Genomic DNA, 25,362 nt, shown 5'->3' on the forward strand with positions numbered 1-25,362 from the left:
AAGTAACTGCTAGAAATAATTTTACTACTGCGAGAGAATATATGATCGAGGGCGCATATATTGGTGAGCTCGCTGGTGATTATTGTTGCAATGACCGAAAAACAGATCAAACACGCACACGTATAGAGAGCTGGTCGTGCTGCAGATCGCAGCAACGTCAAACGATGTGAGTTGTTGCTCAGGATGCTGTTAGAAATCCCGCATCGAACCGTGGCTTATCAGTGTTGCCTGTGTTGTCCCTCTCTCCGTTGTTGGTGATGTGTGTTGGTCGATCCTATTGCACAACTGAGCAGGCGCTATTTCAACATAGTTTGCAACGCAAACGCAAAAGAAACTCCACCGTGGACTTCAAACGGCGTCCCCGGATCCTAAATATCGCTGAAGTTTTGTTTTTGGACGGACGACGGGAAATACCTGCCCAACGGCATAAACACACACACCAAGGCGGTCGACGGTGTCTCGTGCAGTAACTGCATCGATCCAGGTCGTGTCGCTCAGTTTCATGCGGTGGCTGGTGGCGATTGGTGGTGAATGTGCGCGCGCGCACGTCTATAGTCGAACGGGCCAGATCAGGCCATCTCCGGTGTGACAGTACCGCGTGTTCCAGCGAATGTCAAGTGCCGGTGGCGTTGCCTGGACTTTTTGAGTGTCATTCGAGGTGACGGGATCGTGTTACGTGCGGCGATGGATCGACGATTCAGTGCGTTCGTGCTGCTGCTGGTCAGCTTGTCCAGTGTTGTCGTGCTGGCTGCTCCCTCCCCGGACACCATCTTCATGGACACTGTTCTTTACGGTAAGTGTGTGTGGGTGTGAAAGAGAGAGAGAGAGAATTACGCCAATCAACTGCACACCAGCCGCTATCTGTCAACCATCAACACCGGGCGCCCAATAAGTGTGCGTGCCAGATGAACGAACCGGTTCGGCGACAGGGTCCAAGGTTTCTCCCTTCCCTAGCTACTTGAGGACTCGATCGGTTGCGGTTCGGTTTTTGCTAACTCGAAAACTATTTAGCAATAACGTCAGAAACTGAAAAACACCGCTCAAAACCTGTTCAAAAATGTGATCACCGTTCGTCAATACGCATCGGAGGACACTGGAGGACACATTTCTATATGTACACGATCGCTCTGTCTCTCACGCTGTGTATGTGGTATTGCTTTAGTGGGTATGGATATAGGAAGCGCACACTATTCAACCTTTAGCCACTTAGCGAAGAGGTGGTCTCCACGCAAAAAAAACCTGCCGCTGCATGCCGTACCATTCGGCGCTTCCACTCCTAGAGCATCGGAAGACGACATAAAGGCAACGAATCCGGTTTTTGGGGGACAGATGCGAACAATCCAAACCGGAATGCGTCAAACCCCGTACAAACCTGCTTTTTTTTCCGTGTTTAGTTTTAGTACCAGCGTGATAATTATGATGCGCGAGAGAGAGAGAGAGAGAGTGTGTGATGGTGAAGCTTAAGCCGCAGTGACTTACCGATGCTGTGTGGATGCTAAACGACTGATAACGAACACAGTCCTAACAGTGCAAATGGCTGCTCCTTTGCAATCCACGTCACGGTCCGCCACATTCTCACCGATTGCCATGGTTACACTATACACCGAAACACCTGCCAACTAGATAGCGACCTAGCCACCATTCTCTCACCCGACAAACATCAACAAAACCGCACATCAGCAACCTTTAGAGAGAAATTTAGTTTAAATCCGCAATAGTTTTTTTTCTATGAGCCACACTTGTAATAGTCCTTAGTCCAAAGTCCAAAGAGGCGAATGAAGTCTTTAAGACTCAAAGCCTCTATAAATAAATGAAAAAAAATAATCTTCAATCCACGTAGCGTGTTCTGCACAACCGGTCAACCAACCATTCCACCCTTTCGACGTCATCTGCTCCCCCCCCCCCCCGATATGTTTGGTGCAACCGGCTGCGAAGAATGTGCTAATCAGCGCTATTCCGGTGCTTGAAGGCTATGGTGGTGTGCGTGTGTGAACGGATCCGTCAGTTCATCATTATTGTGTTGCGTTCGTGTAGGATAGGATGCTGGCAGCGCATCACACCGGAACCGCAGTACAAGATCGCACACAGCAGATAAAGTTCCGTGGCCGAGATACGCCGAGCCAATCATGCGGTGCTCACGTCGTCCGGTGTCCCGTCCTGTAGTGGCGGCAGTGTGGACTGACCGACCGCTTCTGCTCTACACATCCGTCCTGCTTACCGTGCTACACATCCTGCCTGTGGATATCGTGAGCGGGAGTGCGGGTGACTTTAACTTCCCGATCGATTCCGATAGCCTCTACGGTTAGTCGTGCTGTCTGTATCTTGTGTGTGTGTGTGTGTGTGTGTTAAAAATGAATTGCGTGTTACACGCTCCACGGTGTAACGCATCAAATCTGTATACGGGGGTTGCCATGAGTCATCCAGGCAACCAGGTGACAAGATGACGCATTCAGTCAAAAATCCAACCGCTCCTGAAACGTTACTTCCGCATTACTTGTGCTAAGGTGCTCACCCACACGTTTCCTTTCGTTTCTTCTCTGTCCTAGAGGGTGACAAGTGTGGTCTGCCCGGAACGCGGACAGGCATCTGCCGGAAGGCGGCCCTGTGCCCGCACGGTATACGCTCGAACGGTGCCCGCTGCGAGTTCAGTGGGAACGATCCAGTGGTGTGCTGTCCGGACACCACGCAGAGTACCGGCGACGCTACCAGCAATCGTATTACGATCCGCATCGCCAAGCAGGAGTGTGAACGTTTCAGTAGCGGATCGACACACCTTACCGATCATGTGTCGGGCCGGCGGCTGGAGGCGGACCGGGGCGAGTTCCCGTTTATGTCGCTGGTGGTATTCGGCGGCGAGAATTCGGAAGGTACACGGTGCGGTGCGTCACTGATTGCGCCAAGGTTTCTGCTGACGGCGGCCCACTGCTTCCGGGACGCGTCGCCTGCGAAGGTGTACCTGGGCATCATCCTGCCGAACGATGCGGAAAAGGACGAGTACTTGGTGCGGCAGCTACACACGCACGAGGAGTACCGCTCCCGGCGGAATGATATAGCGCTGCTGGAGCTGGAGAAGGATGTCGTGTTCAAGCGAGACGTTAGCCCGGTCTGTCTCAACACGGACGTTAGCGAGATTGGACCGACGGTGAACCTCACAGTGATGGGTTGGGGCAGCGATGGAAATGGTAAGCAAGCTCCGACTTCTTCGCTCTAAGGATTCACATCTTCAGCCTTTTTTATGGCTGGTTTGAGATGGTTAAAAAGAAATCCTAAAACTACCTACACTCCCTACCTATCAGTCGAGCTCGATTATAATTGTATCCCCCCCCCCCGTTATTCTAGGTATGCGAGCCGACAAACTTTGGAAGGCGGTGGTCAACGAGATACCGCTGGACCAGTGCAAACAGATGTACCGATCCGCCAACCTGTCCGTCAGCATTACCGACGATCAGCTCTGTGCGCTGGGCGAAATCTGGCAGGATGAGTATACGGACGCGTGCGAGGGCGATTCCGGTGGCCCGCTGGTGATGCGCGTTCGACAAAAGTTCTACATCGTCGGGGTGGTATCGACCGGTGCGCCCTGCGGTGGTCAAATTCCCGGCCTATACACCCGTGTCACCCGCTACCTGGACTGGATTGAGCAACGTGTCTGGGGCGGCAGCCAGAGCTGAGAAACCGCGGAACCCCGGTCTGTTGCCAGTTGAACCTAGCGATAATGTACGATTAGCTATAATACGGATAGCGCAACTTGTCTGGCGACAAGCATCCAGTCCAGATGCACGAAATGTTCCGCTAGCCTACTAGTAGTGCTAGTAGTCGCCGTACACACTACCAAACACTCGATTATTTTGAGCGAAGATGCGAGGAGACTGCGAGACAGGAAAATGGGACATGTGATCTAACTCCTGACTTTGTCGCATACAAATATTCCTTTTCGGGGGGGTGTTTATTTTTTTTATACGTGAACATATACATTCAACAATAAAAAAAATCATAATTTAGTCGAAATTGTTTATCTTCTTTTGTAAGTATACACACACAATTTTATTTTTGCCAGGGTTATTATTTTTGACAGAACTTTGAAAACACCGAATAGATATTTAATACAAAAACTCTTCAAAGACGAATATTTTGTTTTTGTGATCCCGGAGCTAGTAAATGTTAATGGTTTTAGAATTGGATTGCATATATTGTAATCTGCGCTTGCTCTAACTATGGCATCATTCTTAAAAGTCTCCGATGGAATCCTGTTGAGCATGATCTATCTCTGGAGGCCAAAGCAGTAGTAGCGCCGGTTCGTCATTCGGTACGACCAAATCCCATCCGGGATGTTTCTCCGTGTGCAGGACTGACTATCCAACTACGAGTAATACTAAGGCAGGAGTCGCTAGGATCTGACGGATCAGGTCGGATGGCAGTTTTGATTGTGTGACCTCATTCGAATAGGACTAATCAGTGACTACGGTCTAAATTATGGAAGTCAGTATTGGTAGCCAACAACAACTAAGATCTCTGGAGGTTGTAGAGCCACACACAGGAAGAAGCAACAATAAAACTCTGGTATAATGCGTGGAGAAGTACGTACGAAGAAAAACTCAACGGTTAGTAATCTATTCTGAAGCCTATTTCGTAGTGGCGCCATCTAGAGGGCTTCACTGGTTCAAAAAAAAAATCCGTTACGCTTAACATCGTTAAACTTGAAAAGTAAAATAAAACTATTGCTGTTCGGGGGTGTTAAATGTTCTTTAAACTGCACATCACGCACATGTTTTTTTAATTTTTTTTTTATTTTTTTTCACATGATCGTCAGTTCGTTAATCAACTGTATTTTTGTCGCAATCACAAACTTGAATCGGTGGATAGTTTGCATTGCATCCGTCCTCAGCACTAATATTCTGTGTGTGTGTCTGTTTTCCTGTTTTTGCTCCCTCTTTCTCCCTCTCTCTCTTACTCACTACATATGTATATATATATAAAGATATCTCCTTCTCGCTATCTTATTCTTAACCTTAAAATACTACTTTTGTCGAATCGGGCGCCATATTTGTAAGGACTCGTACGCATTTCCACTATTAACTGTTTTACCGAACGCGGTCACCAAGAACGGGCGGACACATATTTCCGACTTGCAAACCGACAGTTCCCAGCCATTTTGTTAATACATCTAGCCACCGGTGGCTTTGGAAGGCATTGTCCATCGTGGCGAAAAATGGGGCGTAAAAGAAATGCATGTGATGGGGGTTACGATTCGTAACATCCGGTGGAGGTGTTGGACAGTTGGATCGTTGCGTGTATCGATGTCGTTAGAAAAGACTGCCCGGGTGGCCATTTTCGTTTCATTTGCACGGTATATGCTTCGATATTCGTTCCGCCATCTTGCGTTCGCCATTCGTTATGGTTTCATTGCGTAGCCCTTTATCGTTGTCGCCGTCTTCATCTTCTGCTTCTTACTCCCCTCGCACGCCCCCCGGGACAAGGGTGCACCAACAGTTTACGGATAGGAGATCGATGGCATCGGTTTCACGATCAGACGTCGACGTTCCTCCAGCGTGACGTTCCGGGTGCGTCCTGGCCATGGTTTTTGCTGCTTCCCGGGAAATCATGAAAGAGGAAATACGACAAAAGGAAATCATACAGGAATGGCAATGGGATTAGCAGCGAGAATATGAGAGAGAGAGAGAGAGAGAGCATTATTTACTTTAGCGCGTGGTTTAGCGGTTTTGAGGTTAGGGATTTGGTTTTGTACGGATTTTTTAAGCGGAAAAGAAAGCCTCATTAGACGGCGAAGGAAGGATCTACCACTAGGATTAGTTTTTGATGGCGGTAGTCTCTAACACGCCGCCGACCGGAAAGGTGTAAGGTTTGTTGAGGAGCAAGTAAGGAAAAAGAAGCGGGAATAGGGTAAAGAATGGTCTACTAGTTGTATATATATACCCATGGTCTACCTCACTGCTGAAACTGGAACATGTAAATCCCGAAGCGTAGATATTACCCCTATTACCCATGATACCCACACACACACACCAACCCGTCCTCCATTTTTGTCCGTTTGGTTAGTTGGTATATGATTGCGAGTTGTTAGCCAAAAAAAAAAAAGAAAGAACCTTTGTCCGGTGCTCTCACCTTCAACTCATACACTTCACTCGCCCCAATCACGGTTTCACGGTATCACGCTGCAAATCTATTACGGCTGCTTCAGGGAAATGGGAAATGGGTTATAAATTAATCCGTCCAGCTGTGTCCGCGCCATCCCTTACGCGCTGTCTACTTAAAGTACAATTGTTTTACTAGTGGTCCTAAGCACTACAACCTATCCGTATAGATGCATATGGCTCGTCTTCTGCAACTGTCAGCTATATAGAGAGAGTGAGCGACACAGTTCCTCTCGGTTTTGGTAATGCAAACGTGGGTTTAATGCACCTGCTGGTCTGGGGAGCAGCACCGGTACCCTTTCCAACTCCCACTTTCCCCTTACCCGGAAACGGCAGAGCGAGCGAGGGAGATGGGCCGTTGCTGTTGCTGCTGCTGCTGCTGCTGTTGGTGGTGGTCCCAGTACGCTGCCACCCCATCATACGCGTAGTATTCGTTCTGTCCAAGAAAAAAACAAATCGGCAGGCGTTCCAGGAATTTTACCCCGAGTTCCAGGGTTTCAGAGAAAGAGGGGGGGGGAGGGTGTGCGTGTTTTAAAACAATGTCCACAATACGAGCGTCGTAGCAAACGCCATTTTGTTTTGTTTTTTTTTTTTTGCAGCAAAGTTAGGTTATAATTGAGTTAGAGGGTGTCGGGGTCGGAAGGGTTGAGGGGGGGGGGGGGGGGGGAATGTTTTGGGGTTAAGAGTTCCGGTAATGGGGCACGCATCCGAGCAGCAAAATGGAGTTTGAATAGCAGAAACGGGTTTTTGGTAGAGTTAAGGGTGGGGTTTCATCATGAAAGTGGAAGTATGAGAGGGCACGAAAGGGAAACGAATGTGCAAGACGGGGGGAAAAAAGAGAGAGAAAGAGAGAGAGAGAGATAAATAAATCAAGATATCCGCTAATACACTTGTTATTCGGGCTTAGGATATGGAGTTGCCCTAGGGTGTGGGAGTTCTTCAAGGATTTTCATTCATTAACACCAGGTAAGTGAGGTTATTACAGTACCGCAAACGAAACTTCATTTCACTGGATTTATATCTCTTTGGCCTTCTACATGTTAAGTGATTAAAAGTAAAGGGTCCTAGGACATAGTGAAAAGGTGAAGAAGGAGAGGTAGAAGAAGAAGGAGGTGTAGTGTGAGATGCCACCACCACCTAGCAGTAGGAAGGATCCCGGAGTGGATCCTGCTCGCTCGGTTCCGTTCATTCCATCCCAGGTTCTGTTTTGGTGTCGATGTGAGTGAGGGTAGGAGTGATAGTAGTGGTATCGAAGGTGGTAGTAGTAGTAGTAGTAGGAGTGGTCGGCGGCAACGACGACGATGACGCTGGTGGCGTTGAGGTAGACGGTGCAGGTAGTGTACCTGCGTCCACATCACCCATGCTTACCGGTAGACACTTGCAGGCACTACGATCGTAGTGCGAGCCACTGGTACACTCCTCGTTCCGCGGCAGACAGTCGCAGGTGCAGGTGTTCGGGTTCCACTGCTTTAGCGGTTCCTCCACACACCGGTTCCGGTCCTCGCGGTTGGTACAATCGCAGCGGCAGTTGTTCGGATTGTACACCTGCCGTTCGGTACAGTGCCACTCCTTCACGCGACACTGACACTTGCACCGGACGTGCTCCTCCACCGGTACCAGCTCGCGATGCGAGAAACGATCCTTCTTACCGCTGCGATACTCCAGGATGGTGACCTACGGTTGAGCGAGCGTAATCGTTAGGATATGCAAAGCTGATGTTCCCCACTTATGGCTCTCCTAACCTACCTTGTACAGAATGGTACGGTTAGCGACAGGTTCGCAAACAAGCTGGTTCGTGTTGCAACAGCCACTGCAACGCTTCACCCGCGTACAGGATGGATAGAAGTAGTAGCGTGGATTGGTGAGATTTTCCGGCCGCAGACTAACCAGCTGCGATTCGGGTTCACACGATGCCGGAATAGGATTTTCTCCAATGTCACGTCCACTGTATTCTGTAATGTTTTTGGACAAAATCAAATATATTAGGACTTGATGAAGGCAACTTATTCTAGGAGATTGTTACGCCTTAAAGTATGCAAAATATTGTATCCTGACGTGTACTTAGTACCTTAGCACCTTTGCTCGTTTGCCTGATCGCAGCAAAGATGCTTACTAGTAGAAAGCTTGTAGCACAATATTTTGCATACCTTTGGGCGAACTCGCACTTACCTCCACCGTCCATGAACACACGTTGGTCTACAGAGTCCGGATCCAGTAGGTTCAGTATATCAGCGGTAGAGTTAAGCTCGGAGAGCTGTAGTGCGTAGCTGACCGGTAACTGTTCGGAAGAAAAAGGGACGGCAGACACATGAGCAGATAGCAGAAGAAAACTCCTGTTGAGGAAGGTTCGACGGTACAGTTTTTTGAGTAGTGTTGGTGTAATGACCTACTAGAAGTACACCTTGCATTAGGCGCGCGACCTACATTAGGTTGGTTAGATATGGTCTTGCCCAACTGCAATCATTTACAGCCATATTCAGAGCCGTTGCGTCATTACGGCCTGCCTGTATTGGGCAAAGGAGGCTCTTATCAATGTGTCGAATTGAAAGTAGAGCCACCTAGTCAATATTTCTTGACTTCGTAGAGTAAGAAATAAATAGTCATTTTCCTAGACGTGAAGTAATATTTTAATTGTCCGTCCGCTAGTAGTTTCTGTAATAGTAGTAGGAGCATGTAATGATGTGACCGTGACTAACGCTAATGCAATGCAATACAAATATCGTACACGGCCCAAGACAAGTGGCAAAGCGGAGTTGCCTATGTGTACCCACCTCTCCCTCCCTCCCTCTCTATCCTCTTTCTCCCGCTGTGGTATATTTATCATACCTGTACGTGCCATACTTGAACAAACAGTATCCGTTTGCCGCGTGAAAGCATATGTGTAGGAAGATACAGGGTTACTCAGGCCACTTTAACATTGTGCCACTATAAACGCTAACCCGACATCGTATATGCAATTCCAGGCTAATGTCTGAATAGAAACAAGAATAGAATTTTGTTAGGGGGGGGCCTTCTCGAGTCTTTTACCCTCATTTTTGCAACTGAGTTACCCAAAAAAGGTAAATTTTTCGGCCAAAGTCTGAATAGATGCCCCCCCCACTCACGGCGCTCACTTTTCGCTACTGAGTTACCTTAAATTTAGGTAAAAGTTAAACAAAAATGTGGGAAATCGTTGTAATAATTTTTTATTATAATTGAAAAATTTATAATTTCAGTATTAAGGCATGACGCCGTATTGTATAATAATTAAAAATAATAAATAAATAATAATTCAATAAATACTTACTTTAAAAAGACTGAAAAATATACCCTTTTGGGTAATTCAGTTGCAAAAATGAGTGTCCGTGAGTGGGGGGGGGGGGGGGGGGGGCATCAATTCAGACTTTAGCCAATTTTGCTGACTTTTTACTGTAAGGATTTATTTAATTTTTATTTATTTATTATTTTTAATTATTATACAATACGACGTCATCAAATTATAATTTTTTAATTATTATAAATAATTATTATCCGACAATACGGCGTCAAGCCGTAATCCTAAAAATATAAATAAATAAAAATAAATAATTATTCCAACGATTTCTCACATTTTTGCTTAACTTTTACCTAAATTTAAGGTAACTCAGTAGCGAAAAGTAAGTGCCGTGAGTGGGGGGGGCATCTATTCGGCCTTTAGCCGCGTTATGCTGTTGGCATATAGTGTTACAATATTGAACTGGCCTGAGAAACCCTGTTAGGTGAAACAAACTCTAAAACTGAAGTCATTATAACAGTGGCAGTGTGACCATGACCGGCCAAAAGGCACCGGAAGCAATATCGGGCAGACACGGTTTATCACCTGTTGGGCACTTGTGTTGCCAACACCTAGCCAACACCAGCCGCTACAAGACGCAATGAAGAACGGATGAAGAGCGTTCTCGCGACAATTTTATCTTATCTCTGCCATGCGCACTGAAGAAGCTGGTGTGCAAGCGTTCATTCCGTATAGACTAATCGGTAACTTCAAGATATGTTCGATCGCCACTCGATCGAATAAAGCACTTTCTATCGCGCTACTGTCAACCTACAGTTCTAACCTTCCGCGAGCGAACGCGTGTGCCCTTCAACCAGTTCAGGTGATGCGTCTGGAAGTATTGGCTGTCTCGTTGCGGTAGTCAGTGAAATAAAATGGAGGGGAGGGGGGGGGAGAGATGTTTCAGACGCATTAGTCATTCACATAGCTTAGCACATTCCTGTAGCTTGGCGCGGGTTCGTCGCGTGTAGGCAGGAGAAACTTATGCTTATCCGGTGTATGTTGCTGTGGGCGAATGCAACGTCTGTGGGATGACTCAAACTGCACCTCCGAGTTTCGCTGAGATGTCTGATGCCGTGGTCGTCGAACATTGCTCCCCGAGCAAGCCAGCCAAAATTTTACGATCGGTTTTGATTTGTCTTATTCGGAGCAGCTATTACAGGGTTTCCACGGTGTCCGCTAGTAGAATGTTTGAGTAATGTCTGGACGATGGCTCGAGAAAGAGTGTACATCAGGTACGTCTACTCTATAGTTCTCCACCTCATCTCTGTGCAGAGTCCTCGAAATATGCTTCAACATTAACTAGCCCAGCTCAGAAAACTCTGTCAAAAGCCGAAGTTCGGTGAACCGTTTTCTTCAGGTATCCCCCCAGGACGTGATCCCTGGTCCCCCCCCCGGTACGGTACTTCAATGACTCATCGACACACGCATTCGAAGACAATGCGCAATGGCGCCAACGGGCAGTGCCATCGCCGGTGTGCAGATAGACGCCCATCTCCACACCCGGGTTGTCTGATAACTCCCATTGTGCCTTCGGCTTCGCCACTCTGAAAGCAGCCTACTCACCCCGTAAAATTCTTCCGAACCATTGTCATATTCATGGCGAACGTCATCCTCATCCCGCCTGCCGTCACTTGCCTCGTCGTTGCGGCGCCGGGAAGATTCGCGCTTCTCCTTCGCGAGCGTTTCCCGCTCCTGCTCGTACCGGGTGCTCAGCTCGTCCGGGAAGATGATGGCGCCGGTACGATCGGCCGATTGTTGGGCTTGGACCATCCACACCGGTCCAGCACCGTCCGGCAGTACGATCGCCAGCACGCACACTATCAACGCTACCGGAAGCATCGAACGCTTGCCGAACGATCCTGATGCGACCATTTTACTGATCGTATTGTTTTTTTTTTTCTTTTCGTTTAACACTTCTGTCCTTTTTTTGTTGTGACTCACAACTTTACCGTTTCACACACTTACACCGACCGGCTACGAATCAATTTTCTAGTGCTGCCTCGAGGCAAAGGAACGATATGAACAATTATAAATACACACGCAACGCACACATCACTTTCACCTTCGTGCTTTTGGCTAACATATGTTTTGTAGGGCGCGTAGGAAAAAGTCGGAAAAAGCCGGCCGATGTCCACGTTGGTGGCGGTCGCCTGCAGCAAATCAAACCCACAGGCCCAATTCAGGCCGATCTGGGTGGGCCTAAAGGGGGGGGGGACTAAAAATAAAAGCGCACACGCGTCGATACAAATGTGCTAGAAAGAAAGGGGTGGTGGGAGACGAGGTAGAGGAGGAGGTGGAGCAGTAGCTAGGTGAAGAAGTGTAACAAGTATGTGACCACATGGGTTTTGTGTTTTGCTTACGGGGTTCTCTACCATCTACATTCAACAAGAAGCGAAGGGTTTGTTGGTGACCTTAAGCTTCTGGGAGGCTATTGAGACACCATCACAGTTTTCTACAACCGGTGCAGAGGTTGGTAAAGCAAAACTGAAATCCTTACTGACATACGAGCTCGTGCTGAGCGGCTTCCGGAGATTCATCGATCAAACTTGTACGCCGCAAAGCGGCAAACATTAATCACCCAACAGTTGTCGCACGCCTTGGCGCGTTGTCTACCCTACCAGCACACGTTCAATCGATACGATCGGGTTGTGTGTGTGTGTGTGTGTGTGTTGCGGCTGTCCTGTACCCTGGTCACCTCTAGAAGGGGATTGCCACAGCCAACTACCGTGGTGCGGCGTGTTACAATTATGCAGTTGCTGTTCGACCAGAACCAAATGCACAAAGGAAGACCCACATATCGATAAAGAAATATTGTCTCTTTCCCATTGTTGGGTTTACCTCCTACACCCGGGCGGGGCGGGCCTCTAACTTCCATCTGTTTTCAATGTCAACGGAAGCAAACAGAACAACAACCGCGCCCGGAGACTGAGACTAAGTTATCGCTGCAGGGTTCACGTGCATCGTGGGGTTCGCTTCCGGTGTGCCCACCGAACACGTGACACGCAACGCTGTAACGTTCAAGCCACAAAAAAACCCCGCGGTTCAGAAGGCGGGTCGTAAACAAAACGGGGCATCTCATTTACGACCGTAAATAAGCGTCCCGGACGAGATAAAAACGATAATCGCGCCTTGTCACCACCGGCTAGCTGCTCTCGAGCTGCTGGGCCTCCTCAGTCCGACAAGCCGAGGAATTTAATGCGCTTCAGACATTCTGTTTTATATCCTTTCTCGGTATAAAAAAAAGATCGCCGGGTTTTTTTTTACCAATACTAACAAGGTTTTTTTTGACATCTTGAGGATCGTCACCTGTGTCTGGAAACCGGTTCAGATGCCTCCCACCAGGTATAGAGATCATTAGAAGTTTGATAGAATTAGGTATGTGAAGGTTCAAGCTAGAGATAAGAGCGAGAGAGAGAGAGAGAGAGATACCTTATACCTCCAAAAGTACCTCACGATACCTCACGCTGCGGTCTTCATACGGGAGGACTATCCAACTACGTGGTATCATTAAGTCTAGTAACCCAGAAATGGCAGGCACTAGACCCAAAAAGGCCATCGATAGGCCAAAAAAGACAAAAACTCTTTTATAATGTAGAGTTACACAAATCGAGCCCAAAATCATATCGGTCCAGTACTGAGCAGTAATTACTGCTTACTTCGAAGGTTGTTACACACGAAACGTCAGATAGGACGTCACTGCTATCGTGGACTCCCCGAGATGCGACACCGATGGTGAACCGTACAGGTTTCAAGTGGTTGCGATTTAGAATTCCCCGCCCGTTACGACGTTGTGGGAACGACTCGAGTTGTGATTAATGCATCCATACAACCTGAACCTGGTATTCAAATTGAAGTCATTCCAAAGTTTTTTTTTTAATTTTCAACCCTTAGAATTCTTGTACGCTCTTGGACAGCTCTTAACAAATCTGACTCTCCAACTCCAAATAGGAGAAAGGTAAATCGAATCGGGATTCGGGAAGCCACCATCACGCATCGGTGAGGAACTGCCTACGACGGGGAAGTTTCGTAATTTCGTAAGGTAATGCCCTGTTACCAGTGGAGAAACTGAGACCAACGTGACTGGGATGTTAAACGATGCTAGATGATGAGGTTTTAGCTCTCGTCTTAATCTCTCACAGGCACGCACGCATACAGTCGTTCTTCCTTAATGGAAGCTTTTGCCAGCCACATCTAGCAGTTCCAGCAGTACCCGGGGGATGGTTGAGGAGCGGGCGAAATTAACAGCCGCTAAGTGAAACGGATTTTTGCCCTTACGCGGGACTCTAATTGGTCCGACCGGGCGATGCGTGTGTGTGTGTATTTGTCTTCGTCTTAACAGTTGGACAGTATATCTTTCCTTGGGATATCAGCACGCTGGGGATGATAATACATGAGTACAAGGTGAAACAAAAGGAGAGTCATCTATGGCGACTTCGGTTGAAAAACAAGTTGAGAGTCATCGGGAGGTGGACTTCAGAACTGTGATGGACAAGGCTTATAAGTTTCAGGATCATATTACATTAGAATATCTGTCCGATCTCAACACCAGGATTCGCGGCGTTGGCAATATCATCCAACGTCACCAAATGCTAACTCCCGGATGTATGGTCAACGATGGCGCCTGGCTGCAAAATAGCATTAACCAAATCGGAAATGATGCATGAGTCATGATCAGCGATCGTCACAAAACACCATTCATCACTTCCTATCCCGTCCCGAGGTGAGGTGGATTCCGGCACCTCTCAGCTGTGTGAACGGGGTTTGACTCACTGGACCTGTGGACCGGACCTCTCGTGGACACGTAGTAGCTGCACAAACAATCAACCCGCACAAGTGGTCCGTTGATAAATCCCTTTCTATTAACTTATCCGCCATCGGTCACCCGCGCAGTCCATTCCCTTGATACTTGCCTGTTTGCTAGTGTCGTCTCCTCCCCGCCGTTACCTTGCCTGTTACACCGTCCAAAAACCCTTCCCGCACGCGCGGTTGTCACTACCGCATTAGGATGTGGTTTAATATGCAACACGGTGGCGCACAAATCAAGAACGCAAAAGCGGAAAACTGCCTCTCTCTCTCGGCGGCCTCCTCATCATAATTGGGTGACCAACCATTATCCAATTGTGAGTACCGCCGTCGTACGTGTCTTGGGCGCGGAAATGGGGGGAGGGGGGCTGCGGGGAACCATTTGCCCGAGTGTCTATGTGGAGCACGCGGCGTGACATATCTCAGGCAAACAACTCTTCTTAAAAAAAAAATCATCATTACGAAGAAGGCTCATTGTACGGGGGAGGACTAGAAAACATTCACACACACACACACGCAGAATAAAACCGCTTAATCAGGCTGGAGCGGAAAATTGAGATTGAGGAGATGGGGTTGAGGAACCATCCATCAAGGATTCTGTTCGTCTGTCCTGTTGGTAGGATCAATGACGTCAGAGTTTCAGGATTTACGCGCGCAAAACCTAAACATCACGATTTGCAGTTCTTCATATGAGGATGTTGTTGTTCTAGAATTTCACTGTGAGTTGTTCCGACCGTAGTTCGCAGTTAGCAAGGACGCACGAGCCAGGTTTTTTGCATACGCGATGCGGACGGCCTCTAGACGCCAGAAGAAATCAGATTGTCCGTTCTTTAGGATCACTAGATCGAGAGATCGTTTGTTTGCTCAAGGACGCTGCCAATGCTGACCCGTCCCGGTATCTTGGGGCACGATCTGGTCGAAGAAGGGGGTTGACTGAGGAAGCAATGTTTGATTGAAGCCCAACCGAAACAACCCAAATGCCACGCGCAGCAAAGTTAAAATTTCAGTACTACATTCCACCACCGTTCACAATCACCATCAAAATTTTATCCACCTTTTTTCACCGCTGAGCACACACTAACAGTTGCCCCTTTTTCCCGAAAAGAACGGACGCAACCAGAGCACCGGAGATAACGAACCGACCGATCGGACTAACGCGCTGCAACTGCGATGCGAGCCGTCTCACACCGTCAATGCGCACGGCACGAACGAGAGAGAACCGAAACCGGTAGCGCTGGTGGTGGTGTTGGTGGTGCGCACACCGCAGAAGCCTTTGACACAACGCTGCTTCGGTCGCAGCTGTTAACGTGGGTTCGGGTTTTGCACCCCTTCGGTAGGCCTCGCATACCACGGCTCGATCGCGCAGATATTAGAATATGTGTGATGGTATAGCCCACGTAACACGCAATGCCGCTCGGTTTGCTGGGATGAAACACGTAAACCCACACACGAGCACACCGGTGCGTACAGGTGTAACACGGGGGTGATGGTTTGTGTTGTGTTGTTTGTCGCCGTACCTGACCACCCCGTGTTAGAGTGGGGCCGACGGAACAAGTAGCACGATGATGCACACAAATACACACGCGCTCCTGCCGACCTGCAACAACTGCAACGGATCGGATCTGTGTTACATGTACGCGTTTTATCCAAAACACTGCTTTCACACGCCTTTGTTGCACCGACGACACGCGGTGTTTGTTCGTAGGCGCAGACACTAGAGGGTTGTTGTCTACCAGCCACACCGTTCTTGAGCTGACCGCGAATCTAGCTATCTGAGATGCTTGAGTTTTATGCTCAAGAAGTTTGTAGGAAACATTTCTACAAAACATTACACCGAAAGCCTTCCCACGCTCTTTGGGTTGCGGGTTGCGAATCGCGTGCTCGTCGCTCATCGCATCGCCGAAGTTCACGATCGAACCCCCGACCTTCCCGAACAACCTACCCCTTTCCCTTCCAGTCTCCCCCCCCCCCCAGATCATTTCGCGGTGTGCGGCTGCTTTCGACGTCATAATTGCAGGCGCCATCGGATACACTCGTCTAGGTCACCCGTCGTCGTTTCCAAGCCCTCCCGAGCTTGCTAGAGGTGGTAGACTACCCTCTCCAATTTCGGCGTGCATCAACTCACCAAACAATACACACACATACCGAGAGGGGGGAGGGAGGGAAGGGGGATCCATGTTACCTGGAGGAGGCCATCCATAAATGTGGTTGCGCGATCGTGACGCCGATGACTCATCCGTACCCAGGATCGGACGGTTTTCTTTCTTTTCGCTGTCTCGTGCCGCGTTTGTTTTCATTCTCCAGACGCTTGTTTTTTCGACCCCATCCAGGTACGATAGGTTGGCTGTGTGCTCAAGTGGCCTATCAGTTTAATGTATGCAATACAATTTGCCCTGCGAATTGCGCCTAAGCACAGTGGGAGCACATTTGCCGGGAGAAAAGTAAAAAATCCAATATTAGGTTTTCGTCAATTTAGAATTTTTTGCTGAATGTATAGGTTCCAGCTAAGCAAAACCCAAGATCACTAATTCCTACCACTGAAGAATTCTTCTCTACGAATTTTCAAAGTTGAACATGTTTTACAAAAATGAAAAAATGCATAACTTTGAAAAGCAGTATCTTGTTGAGTTGTTTAGATACCTTGACTGTTTTAAATCGGAAAAGTATTGTTGTTACAAACAGTTTTTTTTCTTCTAAATATCATATTGACAGGTAAAAAGTTAGAAAACTAAGTGTAAAAACAAAATCCCAAATGAATAATGCAACCAAAATATTTTGACATGATGCCAAATTTTTTCGCTGTAAACACCGTAGCTCATGTACAACATGTTATATTCGCAAATTTGATAAACGATTGTGCGATGAAAGATCGTGCAGTTTTGCGCAACTTTTTGAGTTATTAATTTTTTTGTGCAACAACTACAAGTCATAAATCATTAGTCGTCTCGATCGTAAATATTCATTATATTTAGTTATAATGAGCAGTTTGTTTCTAGTTGGCTTAAGGAACTATCGAATTCGACAACGACTGTTGTTTGATAGCAAGCTATGATATATCAGTTGCGAGATCTAGAAAGCAGATCAAGCACGAAACATTTCTCTTGAGAGAGAGAGAGAGAGAGAGAGAGAGAGGAGGGGAGAGAGAGAGACAGCGAGAGATAGAGAGAGAGAGAAACAGTACAAATACATCAATGAAAGCTTTAAATAGTTTTGTTTCGTTTTTTTATAGGTGAATTCTAGAACAAAAAACAAGTTGTATTCTTCATCTTCTTTCTGGATTAAAGACCTTCGTGGTCATTACGACTATTTAACAGGCTCACTTGACTTAATGATAGCGGATAGCGGTGGATAGCGTTCTACGGGTTTGAACGATCCGGGTGGGATTTGATCCCCGACGAATCTAGGTTCATCATTGCTGTCTCTTGAGAGCATTTAGTCCTAAAGTAATGGAAGCTTTATCATGTTTTTTTATAATTTAAGTCCCTTGCGGTTACTAACTTACCTATCCGGCGCTACAATCGCTTCGCGATCTTGGCCTTGGAATTGCCACAACAATTCTCGATACCGCTCACGGCTCCAGCGCCTTTGTCTGACGATCGATTATACCGGCCGTTGTGGCGGATGCAAAAACGCCATCACTCCATCTCAGTTTGGGCCTACCACGCTTCCTCTGTCCGTGTGAGCGGCCTAAAAGGGCTTTACGGGCTGGGTCGTCTGGTGTCACGTGATCAGTCCCCATGCCGTAGCGGCTCCTCCATTGTCCTTCTATACAAATGGGGCCAAAAAACGCTTCAGAGCATCTTCCTCTCAAAACACAGCAGATCGCCGAAATAACTCCAGAAACACTTTAATCTACTCAAATTTACTCAAAGTCTTTGCTGTTATTCCACATTTGTTTGAAAAAGACACAAAAACAATTGTATCCCAATATTTGTTCTACCCGCGACCACTGTGCACATAGTATAGTCGATGATCGGTGGAGAACACTGCCTACCGATGATGAGTAATTGGAGCAATATGGAGATCCGCAACATGGTAGACATGAGAGACACACGTGCGCGGTGCTATTACTTTTTTTTCTCCTCTTTCGCAGAACACCCGTCAATTTTCAGATTCCATTATGTCGACGACATTAGAACCATTGGAGATAATCATTGGAATGATTTGCTATCCGGTGCGGAATGCAGCTCGTGGGGGCCGCTCCGTCCAAGCGGTTTGCAAAACATCCTTTTCCCTGGGCTTTATTGTTGTTTCGCATACAGACACGTACCGCCATATTGAATAATACGTAAGTATCGCCGACGAGCACATGTGCGTCGTGCGCCTCCTCGCTTTTGTTTAACCTCCAGCGGTAAGGTGGGAGTCGGAGTGATGCGTCGTCGTCGCGGTGATGATGCAACGACTCTTTCAAGCGACGTGCAGAAACTGTTGGATTTCTTTGGACCGGTTGATGGTTGCCTTTATGGGGCACGTAGCCTTTTCTTTGGAAGGACAATGGAAGTTCGCGGACGGGTTCATTTGCATTAGGGTCGCTAGGTGATAGGCATCGTGTTAGGTTGCAGTGCACACTCGGTTTCCTGACTCAACGGACACGGGAGCCTCGATCAGAGAAGAATTCCGATATTTTGTGGTTAGCTTTACTTTGAAGCATTCCTAGGGACCTTAGAGACACCCACTTCTCTATTCCTGCACAGTCCTATACTGACACAGTCATGAAATTGGAAGTTTTGAAATATTTTATACTATCGACAACTATCAGAACGATCACCCAAGTGAAGTATTTGACGTTTTAGGAGGCAAGAACTTTCACTATCGAAGGCTATCCGATCGATCCTTAAAGGGAACAAGCTTAACATTTTGAGAGTGGCATCTCCAAACAGTCGGATTCAACAATATTCTGGAGGACTCAAGGCGCAAATTCTGAATCGAGAGTTCCAGGCCCAGGTTACATCGAGGTTCCACACTTCCTTACTCAGACTTCCGTTTGCAGGGTGAAGGAGATGCTGGGACAAAGATTGGTGTTGCTGTAATCAAATCTATGCCCAAGAAATATCCCAGATGTTGGTTGACTAACTGCGGGGGAAAGGCACGGATGGGATTTAATCCCCGGCCCTGGATGTATGAAACGCCGCTATTGCATCATTTCCATATTCTCTGAGGACAAGATGTTTGCCAAGGTCTAAAAATCGGTCTGATGGGCTATTGGCTACTAATAATTGTATTGGTATGTTACTTGAAACGAACATCCCCCATCTGGATCTTTCTCCCGAAGTAAAGGACTGATCTGCTCCTATAAGCCAAAACTATCTGGCTGCTACTTCTATTTCTGCCGGCCATAAAACGGCTTACTAGCTATATCCTCAGGCATCCGGTGAGTTCGCCCTGAAGGGTTGCAACAGGGACTAAGGTCTCTGAGACCTCTGATTCACATCTGTTTATGATGGCAATTAATATTCTGGGGGATGAAAGACCGTCATAGCTGTTCGTATCCGCATCGGAACCATTCCCAATAAGCGAAAGTCTAGTAAGGGACTTATAGGTAGAGCAGGTGATCTTAGCCGGTATAATCTAATAGATCTTTAAGCTAATATGTTTAAGAACGGTGGCGGTCTGTACATGGCAGGAAGGGTTATCGAACTCCGGAACGATCCCGTCTTTCCAGACGTAGGAGAAACTATCCGGATACTGGTAAACTAAGTCAAGGAGGTCAGTAGTAGCAAACCGCGACCTCTAGAGGCTATCATCAAGAAGATGTCATCTGTTGTAGTTAGTGGCGAGCTACATGGTAGGTGTAGTTGGTGCTCTGGTGTTAGGGTGATCTCCTGCACAATGGATCTAGTAGACCAAGATGGCCGAAAATGTTCTAACTAGTGTTGGGTAGTGAGCTCAAGGGCTACCTGTAGTCCTCGCCTCAATAAAATGAGGGATCTAAGCGCGCTATTCGATTTCAAAAAGGTAGCTCCGCATTCTCCGACCTCTTCGCCCTCAGTGAGTGCGGAGCTACTGGAAAGCCTCACCTCTCACATGTTAAGTTGCCCTCCCAGTTGCCCTAGACCCAACCAAGAGAAGAGCAGAGGCATCACCTTCATCGCATCCTCGATTACTCTAAAAGCCTCAGACAACTTGTTTGTATGTGCATACATACCTTACCAATTATACCACAATTCCGGAAGATGAGTACGCCATCCTTCGCATACCAGTGCTTTGGGAGGTAAGAATGAAATAGAATCGCCGTCATCATCGTCATCACGAACGTGCGCTGAACGTGTACATGGCAGACCAACAATTTCAATGCCATTCTGACTTCCATTGCGTAGTTTCGCTTATGCACAGTTGTAATTGTAATATTGATTGTTGCCGGTTCCCGGTTATGATTGTTCCGTCGATTGTTGGTGCCAGCCACCCTCCCCCCCCCCCCACGCCCCCATATAGCGTTGGTGTAATACTTTTGTATTATAATGTTTGATTGTTCTCTGCCACCAGGGTTGCCCTTGCCAGCCCCCTCACAAAAGACCAGGTTTGATTGAAGGTTTGATTCGGTTGATTGTAGTGCTTAATGTGTGTGTGTGTGTGTTATGGAGTGTAAACAATTACCAGCGTTAGCGTTTAGCGAGTGCAACAAATCGGACCGTTCGACAGCAAACGTTTAGAGTACTTTTTATTCCTTCTTCGCACTTATCTAGCGTGGATAATGAACCTTAAAATAAATGAAAATATCCTTCCGTGTTCGTTATTTGAAGCACAAGCAAGCAATGCACAATCTCATAATCATTAAAAGTTGTCAATTTAACCGCATAACAAATAGGCCAAAAATGGAATTATTAAATACAAGTGATTAATCATCTTCCAGTCACAATATAATCAGTCAAGCAATGCTCCGCCTACCCTCACGTCACAGAAATTAGATGTCCAGCAACGGTCTACGCTTGCGGTACTTCGCCACGTAAGCTAATATATCCAGCTCTTCCCTGATGATGGGTGGAAAGAAGGAAGAAGAACGTTAGAAAAGAGGCAATTAAAATGCATCACACGCACACAAATCAAGCCGTACCTGTCGTCCTTTACGCTTGATGTATCGTTTGGCATCGTGAAGGTGTTTTCCTTGTTCACGCCTTCCCCTGTTTGCTTCGGCTGGCTGTCCGGCTGGCTCGTACCACCGGCAACGTCCGCAGCACTGGGCGACCCATTTTCCCGCTCGTTAATGCTGGACAGTGGGTTGCGATTGACGCAACCGGGTGGACACTTGCACCCCGGATGGCACAGGATAGCTTGCTTCTGGCAACCGCACCGCCGCGATCCACAGTTACCCGTACAGCCGCAGTTACCGGGGCCATTGGTTGTATGATTTGGGTTCGCGACACTTTCGCGTATGAACGTCTGCATCTGCAAACAAACAGGAAATATGATAAGCAAGCATGATCCAACGCACTCGACAGTCCTTACCTTTTTGCGCTTGTGCAAAGGAGTACCGCGAAAATCGGGATCAAGCTCCTTTTCCAGCAGCTCGCGCGATAAATCATCCTCTTCGTTCTCCTCGTCGGACAGCTCCATCGCCGCGTCCTCGTCAAAATCGATATCCATCTGATGGTCCCGCAGTCTCTGCGGCAGCTGGCACTTCCGGCGCGGCAGCTCATGCTCCTTGAGCTTCTCCTGCAGCGTGTGCACGGTTTGCTTGTACGATTCGAGTTCGTCCCGCAGCTCGTCAATGTGCCGGATTGCTTCCTCGTGCACGGTGTCGGGTTGGGCCAGACCATCCTGGTTCTCGTCCGGCACGGCACTGGTCCCGCCGGGTGGCCGCATCAGCAGTAACGCCAGCTTGTCCTCGTACGTACGCTCGAGCTGTACCACCTGCTCCCGGTACTGCTTTTCGGCAAGCTGCATTTGGGCCCGTGCCTGACCGAGCGCTTCCTCCTGGCATTCGCTCGTGGCCTTCAGCTCCACCAGCTGGAAGCGTGTCTCGAAGAGGCGCGTGTGCGTGTGGACCAACTGCTCCAGCAGCCGCTGGAAGGATTCGCGCGCTTCCGGCAAACTGACCAGCCCTTCGGCGAACGCCGCCAGCTGCGTTTCCGTGTCCATGGTGTTTATTTTCTGCTGCAGATCGGCAATCTGTGCATTGCGATACTCGAGATCGGTGACACACTGGCGTATCTCGTCCTCCAGCTCCCCGCGCTGCTGATGCTGCCCATCGATCGACCCATCCGCACCACCCTCCTCCTCCTCCTCCACCACCACCATCGCCTCCAGCTCCGCCAGCTGTGCCTGCAGCTGGGTTAGCTTCTTCGACTGCTGGGTGCGCTGGGAGCGCAACAGCTTTAGCGTAACCGACGCTTCCACCGTGTTGCATATCAACTCGAGCTCGTGCTTAATCCATTTGGCTGCCTCGGCACCGCGCATCACGGACCGATCCGCCGCAGTCGGGTTGCGCTGGCGGCGGTCGAGCGTCGCCTTCAGCCGCTTGTTGACCATAATCGTCTCATCCATCTTGCGCTGCATAATGCGCTTTTGCAGCGTGTAGGTCGTCTCGAGCTTCTTCAGCTCGAACTGCCGCTTGCGATCCTTCGCCTTCAGCTGAATGATTTCCTTCTCCCGGTTGACGCGCCACTGGCGGAAGTTTTCACTCTCGGTGCGCAGTGCCTTCTGCAGCTTGACGCGCGTCGCCTTCATTTCCTGAATTTCCGCACTCAGCCCCGCAATACGCTGCGCATCGTTCTCGTTCAGCTTCAGCAGCTTCGCCTGGCGCATACACTTCTGCCGCAGCACGGCCAGATCGCTTTCGAGCTGCTGCACCTTGCGGCGCCGTTCTTCCGCCAGCTTGGTGCGCTTCTCGCCCGCCTTGCTGCTTTCGTGCAGTGCGTTCAGCTCGGCCAGCTGTTCCTCGAGCGTGCCGATCTGTCGCTCGTACTCGCGTAGCTGCTCGGTTAGCTCCCGCTCCCGGTTGGTGGTGAGCGTTTGCACCACGGAACTGTTATCCATACATTTGCGGTGCAGTTCCTCCTTCAGCGCAAGCTGACGCTTCAACTGGCTCAGCTCGCTGTGTATGCGCATCTGCTGCTGGGTGTGGAACGTCGATTTACGCTCAATCTCCTCCGAACGCAGTTCATCGTCGCTGCTGACTGTGCAGCCACTGACGGCCGGGATGGAATGGTTATGTATGCCGAGCGCAAACACTTCCTCCTTGTATTGGAGCAACAGTGCACGTATTGCCCGTCGCATCTCGCCTTCGCCAGCGGGCGTCGTTTCGGCTGTACCGTCGTTGGTGTCATGCTTCCCCAGCACCTGTTCGATATCGTCCAGCAATTTTTCCGCCGTCATGGCACGCATCTCGTTCGAACCGAGCTCGTGCAGTGTTGATTGCAGCTGCATCTGCAAGTTCCGGTTACTTTCCTGCAGCTTCTGCACGTTAACACCCGTCTCGGGTACGTGCGCTGCTCCGGGCTCATCTTTCCGCGGCGATCGAAGCTCCGGGTCGGATAGGCCGCGCGTTAGTGGCGAGTGGACGGGGAGTGGTACGCGGAATTCTCCATCCTGTGCCTCGCCATTTCCACGCATCAGCGACAGTACCTTCAGCCGCAGGTCCTGCACGGTTGCCTCCAGCTGCTTGATGCGTGCCTGCTGCGGATCCTGGTTGACGATCGGTTTGTTTTTGATCTTGCACACACGGTACGCGTACCGCAGCGTGCTGACCGTTTCCGACAGATTGTAATCCGCCGGCGATACGCAAGCAATCATCAGCGTGTACGAATTACCGCCCAACGAATCCTGCAGCAGCCGGGTGAGCTTGGACGTGCGGTACGGGATGTGCGTCTTGCCCGGCCCACCGTTCGTGCTGCCCAGCGCCGTGATAACGTTGCCGAGCGCCAGCAAGCATTTGTTAATCTCCACCCCTTCCTTGAACCGATCGCCGGTGGTGTCCGTTTTCTTGGACCGTTCCGATCCAGCCAGATCGACCAGATGAAACTTGGACCGGATAACGTTGCCGCCCGTTTCGCCTTGCGTGGTTTGTTGAATGGTGAGCGTAAAGATGGCGTGGCTGCGGCTGGATACATTGTTCATGGCGGTCGCACGCACCACCCGGCCGGTCGAACCGCGCAGCAAGCAATCGAACGCATGCTGCCTGGTGGTGGCCCGCACGTCAGTTAAGCCCTGCAAAATAATATCACCACCCGGTGCTTCCCGTATCTCGATCGGCTGTCGGTCCGTGCCGCTTTTCTCCTCCAGCAAATCGTACACATTGTCCTGGTACACCTCGATAAACGAGCAGGTCACGGTCGTGTCCATATTTGCGCACGGTGCCCCGTCCGACCGGTCGTCAATCATGCGAAAGATGTCGACGATCGCGCGTGGAATCACACCCATATGGTCGCCCGTCTGGCCGGTAAAATCGGTCCCCATGGTGAACGTTTTACCCGAGCTGGTTTGACCGTACGCCAGGATGGTGGCATTGTACCCGTCAAACAGTTTGGCGAGCAGTGGGGCTACCGACACCTCGTACAGGTGCGACTGGACGACGGTGGGCGCGAACACATAGCTGTAGGAGAAAATGTCCGACGGCGTACGGCCACCGCACACGAGTATTTGTGGATGATTGGGCGCTGCTTGCTCGACCACGGTTTGGCATCCGCGCGCTTGCTCGGCCTGCGACATGGGTCGGATGCGTACGGCCACCTTCACACATTCTGGACCGGACATGTTTAGCTTCTGTCACGAAACACGTCTGCAATAGGTTTAATACGAGAGGGAACGATCCAAGCACAAACAGAAACACCGGATGGGAATCAGTTCGTTGTTTTTTCACACAACATTAACAATTGTAGCGTTACACCGAAATCGTCTACACACGCATACTTCGTTGCCAATACACGGGGTTGCAGTTTACGCTGGTTTACTGTACTAAACGATACACACAACAAACGCTAAATTATTGGAATTGTTTCATCAGAGCCACTCCACAACCCTGGACCACGAGAAGTATGTAGAATGGCGGTTTCCTATGCCTTGCGATGGCGTTCCGATGGTTCGGCGGTGTACCCAGAAATGGCGGTTAAAAAATTAAAATTTGTATGTCAACTGTAGCGTTTGACAGCTCGTTCATACAGAGCGAGCGAGCGAGTGGGA

The 25,362-nt window shown here is 49.0% G+C and overlaps 3 protein-coding genes across 10 annotated transcripts; 1 reads left to right on the forward strand and 2 right to left on the reverse strand.

The window, feature by feature from the left end:
• Positions 1 to 59: 59 nt before the first annotated feature.
• On the forward strand, positions 60 to 4,752 carry LOC118516798 (serine protease persephone-like). 2 transcript variants are annotated; one of them, XM_036062689.1, is made up of 3 exons: positions 60 to 793; positions 2,547 to 3,182; positions 3,340 to 4,752. In XM_036062689.1, exons 1-3 carry the CDS (start codon positions 685 to 687, stop codon positions 3,666 to 3,668), a joined length of 1,074 nt encoding a protein of 357 aa, XP_035918582.1. In that variant the 5' UTR covers positions 60 to 684; the 3' UTR covers positions 3,669 to 4,752. The 2 variants fall into 2 exon arrangements, with proteins under 2 accessions (XP_035918582.1, XP_035918580.1); XM_036062687.1 differs by lacking the exon at positions 60 to 793 and adding an exon at positions 1,662 to 2,301 and having other exon boundaries at positions 3,340 to 4,591.
• Positions 4,753 to 4,759: 7 nt separating this feature from the next.
• Positions 4,760 to 15,457, reverse strand: LOC118516820 (balbiani ring protein 3). Of its 7 annotated transcripts, XM_036062703.1 has the most exons (7): positions 15,302 to 15,457; positions 11,008 to 11,439; positions 8,319 to 8,427; positions 7,896 to 8,101; positions 7,518 to 7,823; positions 6,121 to 6,585; positions 4,760 to 5,581 (listed from the first exon to the last, which is right to left on the reverse strand). In XM_036062703.1, exons 2-6 carry the CDS (start codon positions 11,314 to 11,316, stop codon positions 6,469 to 6,471), a joined length of 1,047 nt encoding a protein of 348 aa, XP_035918596.1. In that variant the 5' UTR covers positions 11,317 to 11,439; positions 15,302 to 15,457; the 3' UTR covers positions 4,760 to 5,581; positions 6,121 to 6,468. The 7 variants fall into 7 exon arrangements, with proteins under 7 accessions (XP_035918596.1, XP_035918614.1, XP_035918625.1 ...); XM_036062721.1 differs by lacking the exon at positions 6,121 to 6,585 and having other exon boundaries at positions 4,762 to 5,581; XM_036062732.1 differs by lacking the exon at positions 6,121 to 6,585 and having other exon boundaries at positions 4,762 to 5,581; positions 11,008 to 11,443; positions 15,302 to 15,453.
• A 5,395-nt stretch (positions 15,458 to 20,852) lies between these two features.
• Positions 20,853 to 25,297, reverse strand: LOC118517449 (chromosome-associated kinesin KIF4). Its single transcript, XM_036063595.1, has 3 exons — positions 21,691 to 25,297; positions 21,299 to 21,630; positions 20,853 to 21,215 (listed from the first exon to the last, which is right to left on the reverse strand). Exons 1-3 carry the CDS (start codon positions 24,934 to 24,936, stop codon positions 21,149 to 21,151), a joined length of 3,645 nt encoding a protein of 1,214 aa, XP_035919488.1. The 5' UTR covers positions 24,937 to 25,297; the 3' UTR covers positions 20,853 to 21,148.
• Positions 25,298 to 25,362: the final 65 nt, after the last annotated feature.

The sequence above is a fragment of the Anopheles stephensi genome, chromosome X (genome assembly GCF_013141755.1).
Source record: "Anopheles stephensi strain Indian chromosome X, UCI_ANSTEP_V1.0, whole genome shotgun sequence".
NCBI classification, from domain to species: Eukaryota; Metazoa; Arthropoda; class Insecta; order Diptera; family Culicidae; genus Anopheles; species Anopheles stephensi.

Coding starts and splice junctions, on each gene's coding strand:
- LOC118516798 (XM_036062687.1), top strand. CDS start 2,127: ATGCGGTGCTCACGTCGTCCGGTGTCCCGTCCTGTAGTGGCGGCAGTG. Junction 2,302..2,546: donor CGATTCCGATAGCCTCTACG/GTTAGTCGTGCT, acceptor TCTCTGTCCTAG/AGGGTGACAAGTGTGGTCTG. Junction 3,183..3,339: donor TTGGGGCAGCGATGGAAATG/GTAAGCAAGCTC, acceptor CCGTTATTCTAG/GTATGCGAGCCGACAAACTT.
- LOC118517449 (XM_036063595.1), bottom strand. CDS start 24,936: ATGTCCGGTCCAGAATGTGTGAAGGTGGCCGTACGCATCCGACCCATG. Junction 21,631..21,690: donor CTTTGCACAAGCGCAAAAAG/GTAAGGACTGTC, acceptor GTTTGTTTGCAG/ATGCAGACGTTCATACGCGA. Junction 21,216..21,298: donor TCAAGCGTAAAGGACGACAG/GTACGGCTTGAT, acceptor ACCCATCATCAG/GGAAGAGCTGGATATATTAG.
- LOC118516820 (XM_036062691.1), bottom strand. CDS start 11,316: ATGGTCGCATCAGGATCGTTCGGCAAGCGTTCGATGCTTCCGGTAGCG. Junction 8,102..8,318: donor TGTGTTCATGGACGGTGGAG/GTAAGTGCGAGT, acceptor AAAACATTACAG/AATACAGTGGACGTGACATT. Junction 7,824..7,895: donor ACCGTACCATTCTGTACAAG/GTAGGTTAGGAG, acceptor GCTCAACCGTAG/GTCACCATCCTGGAGTATCG.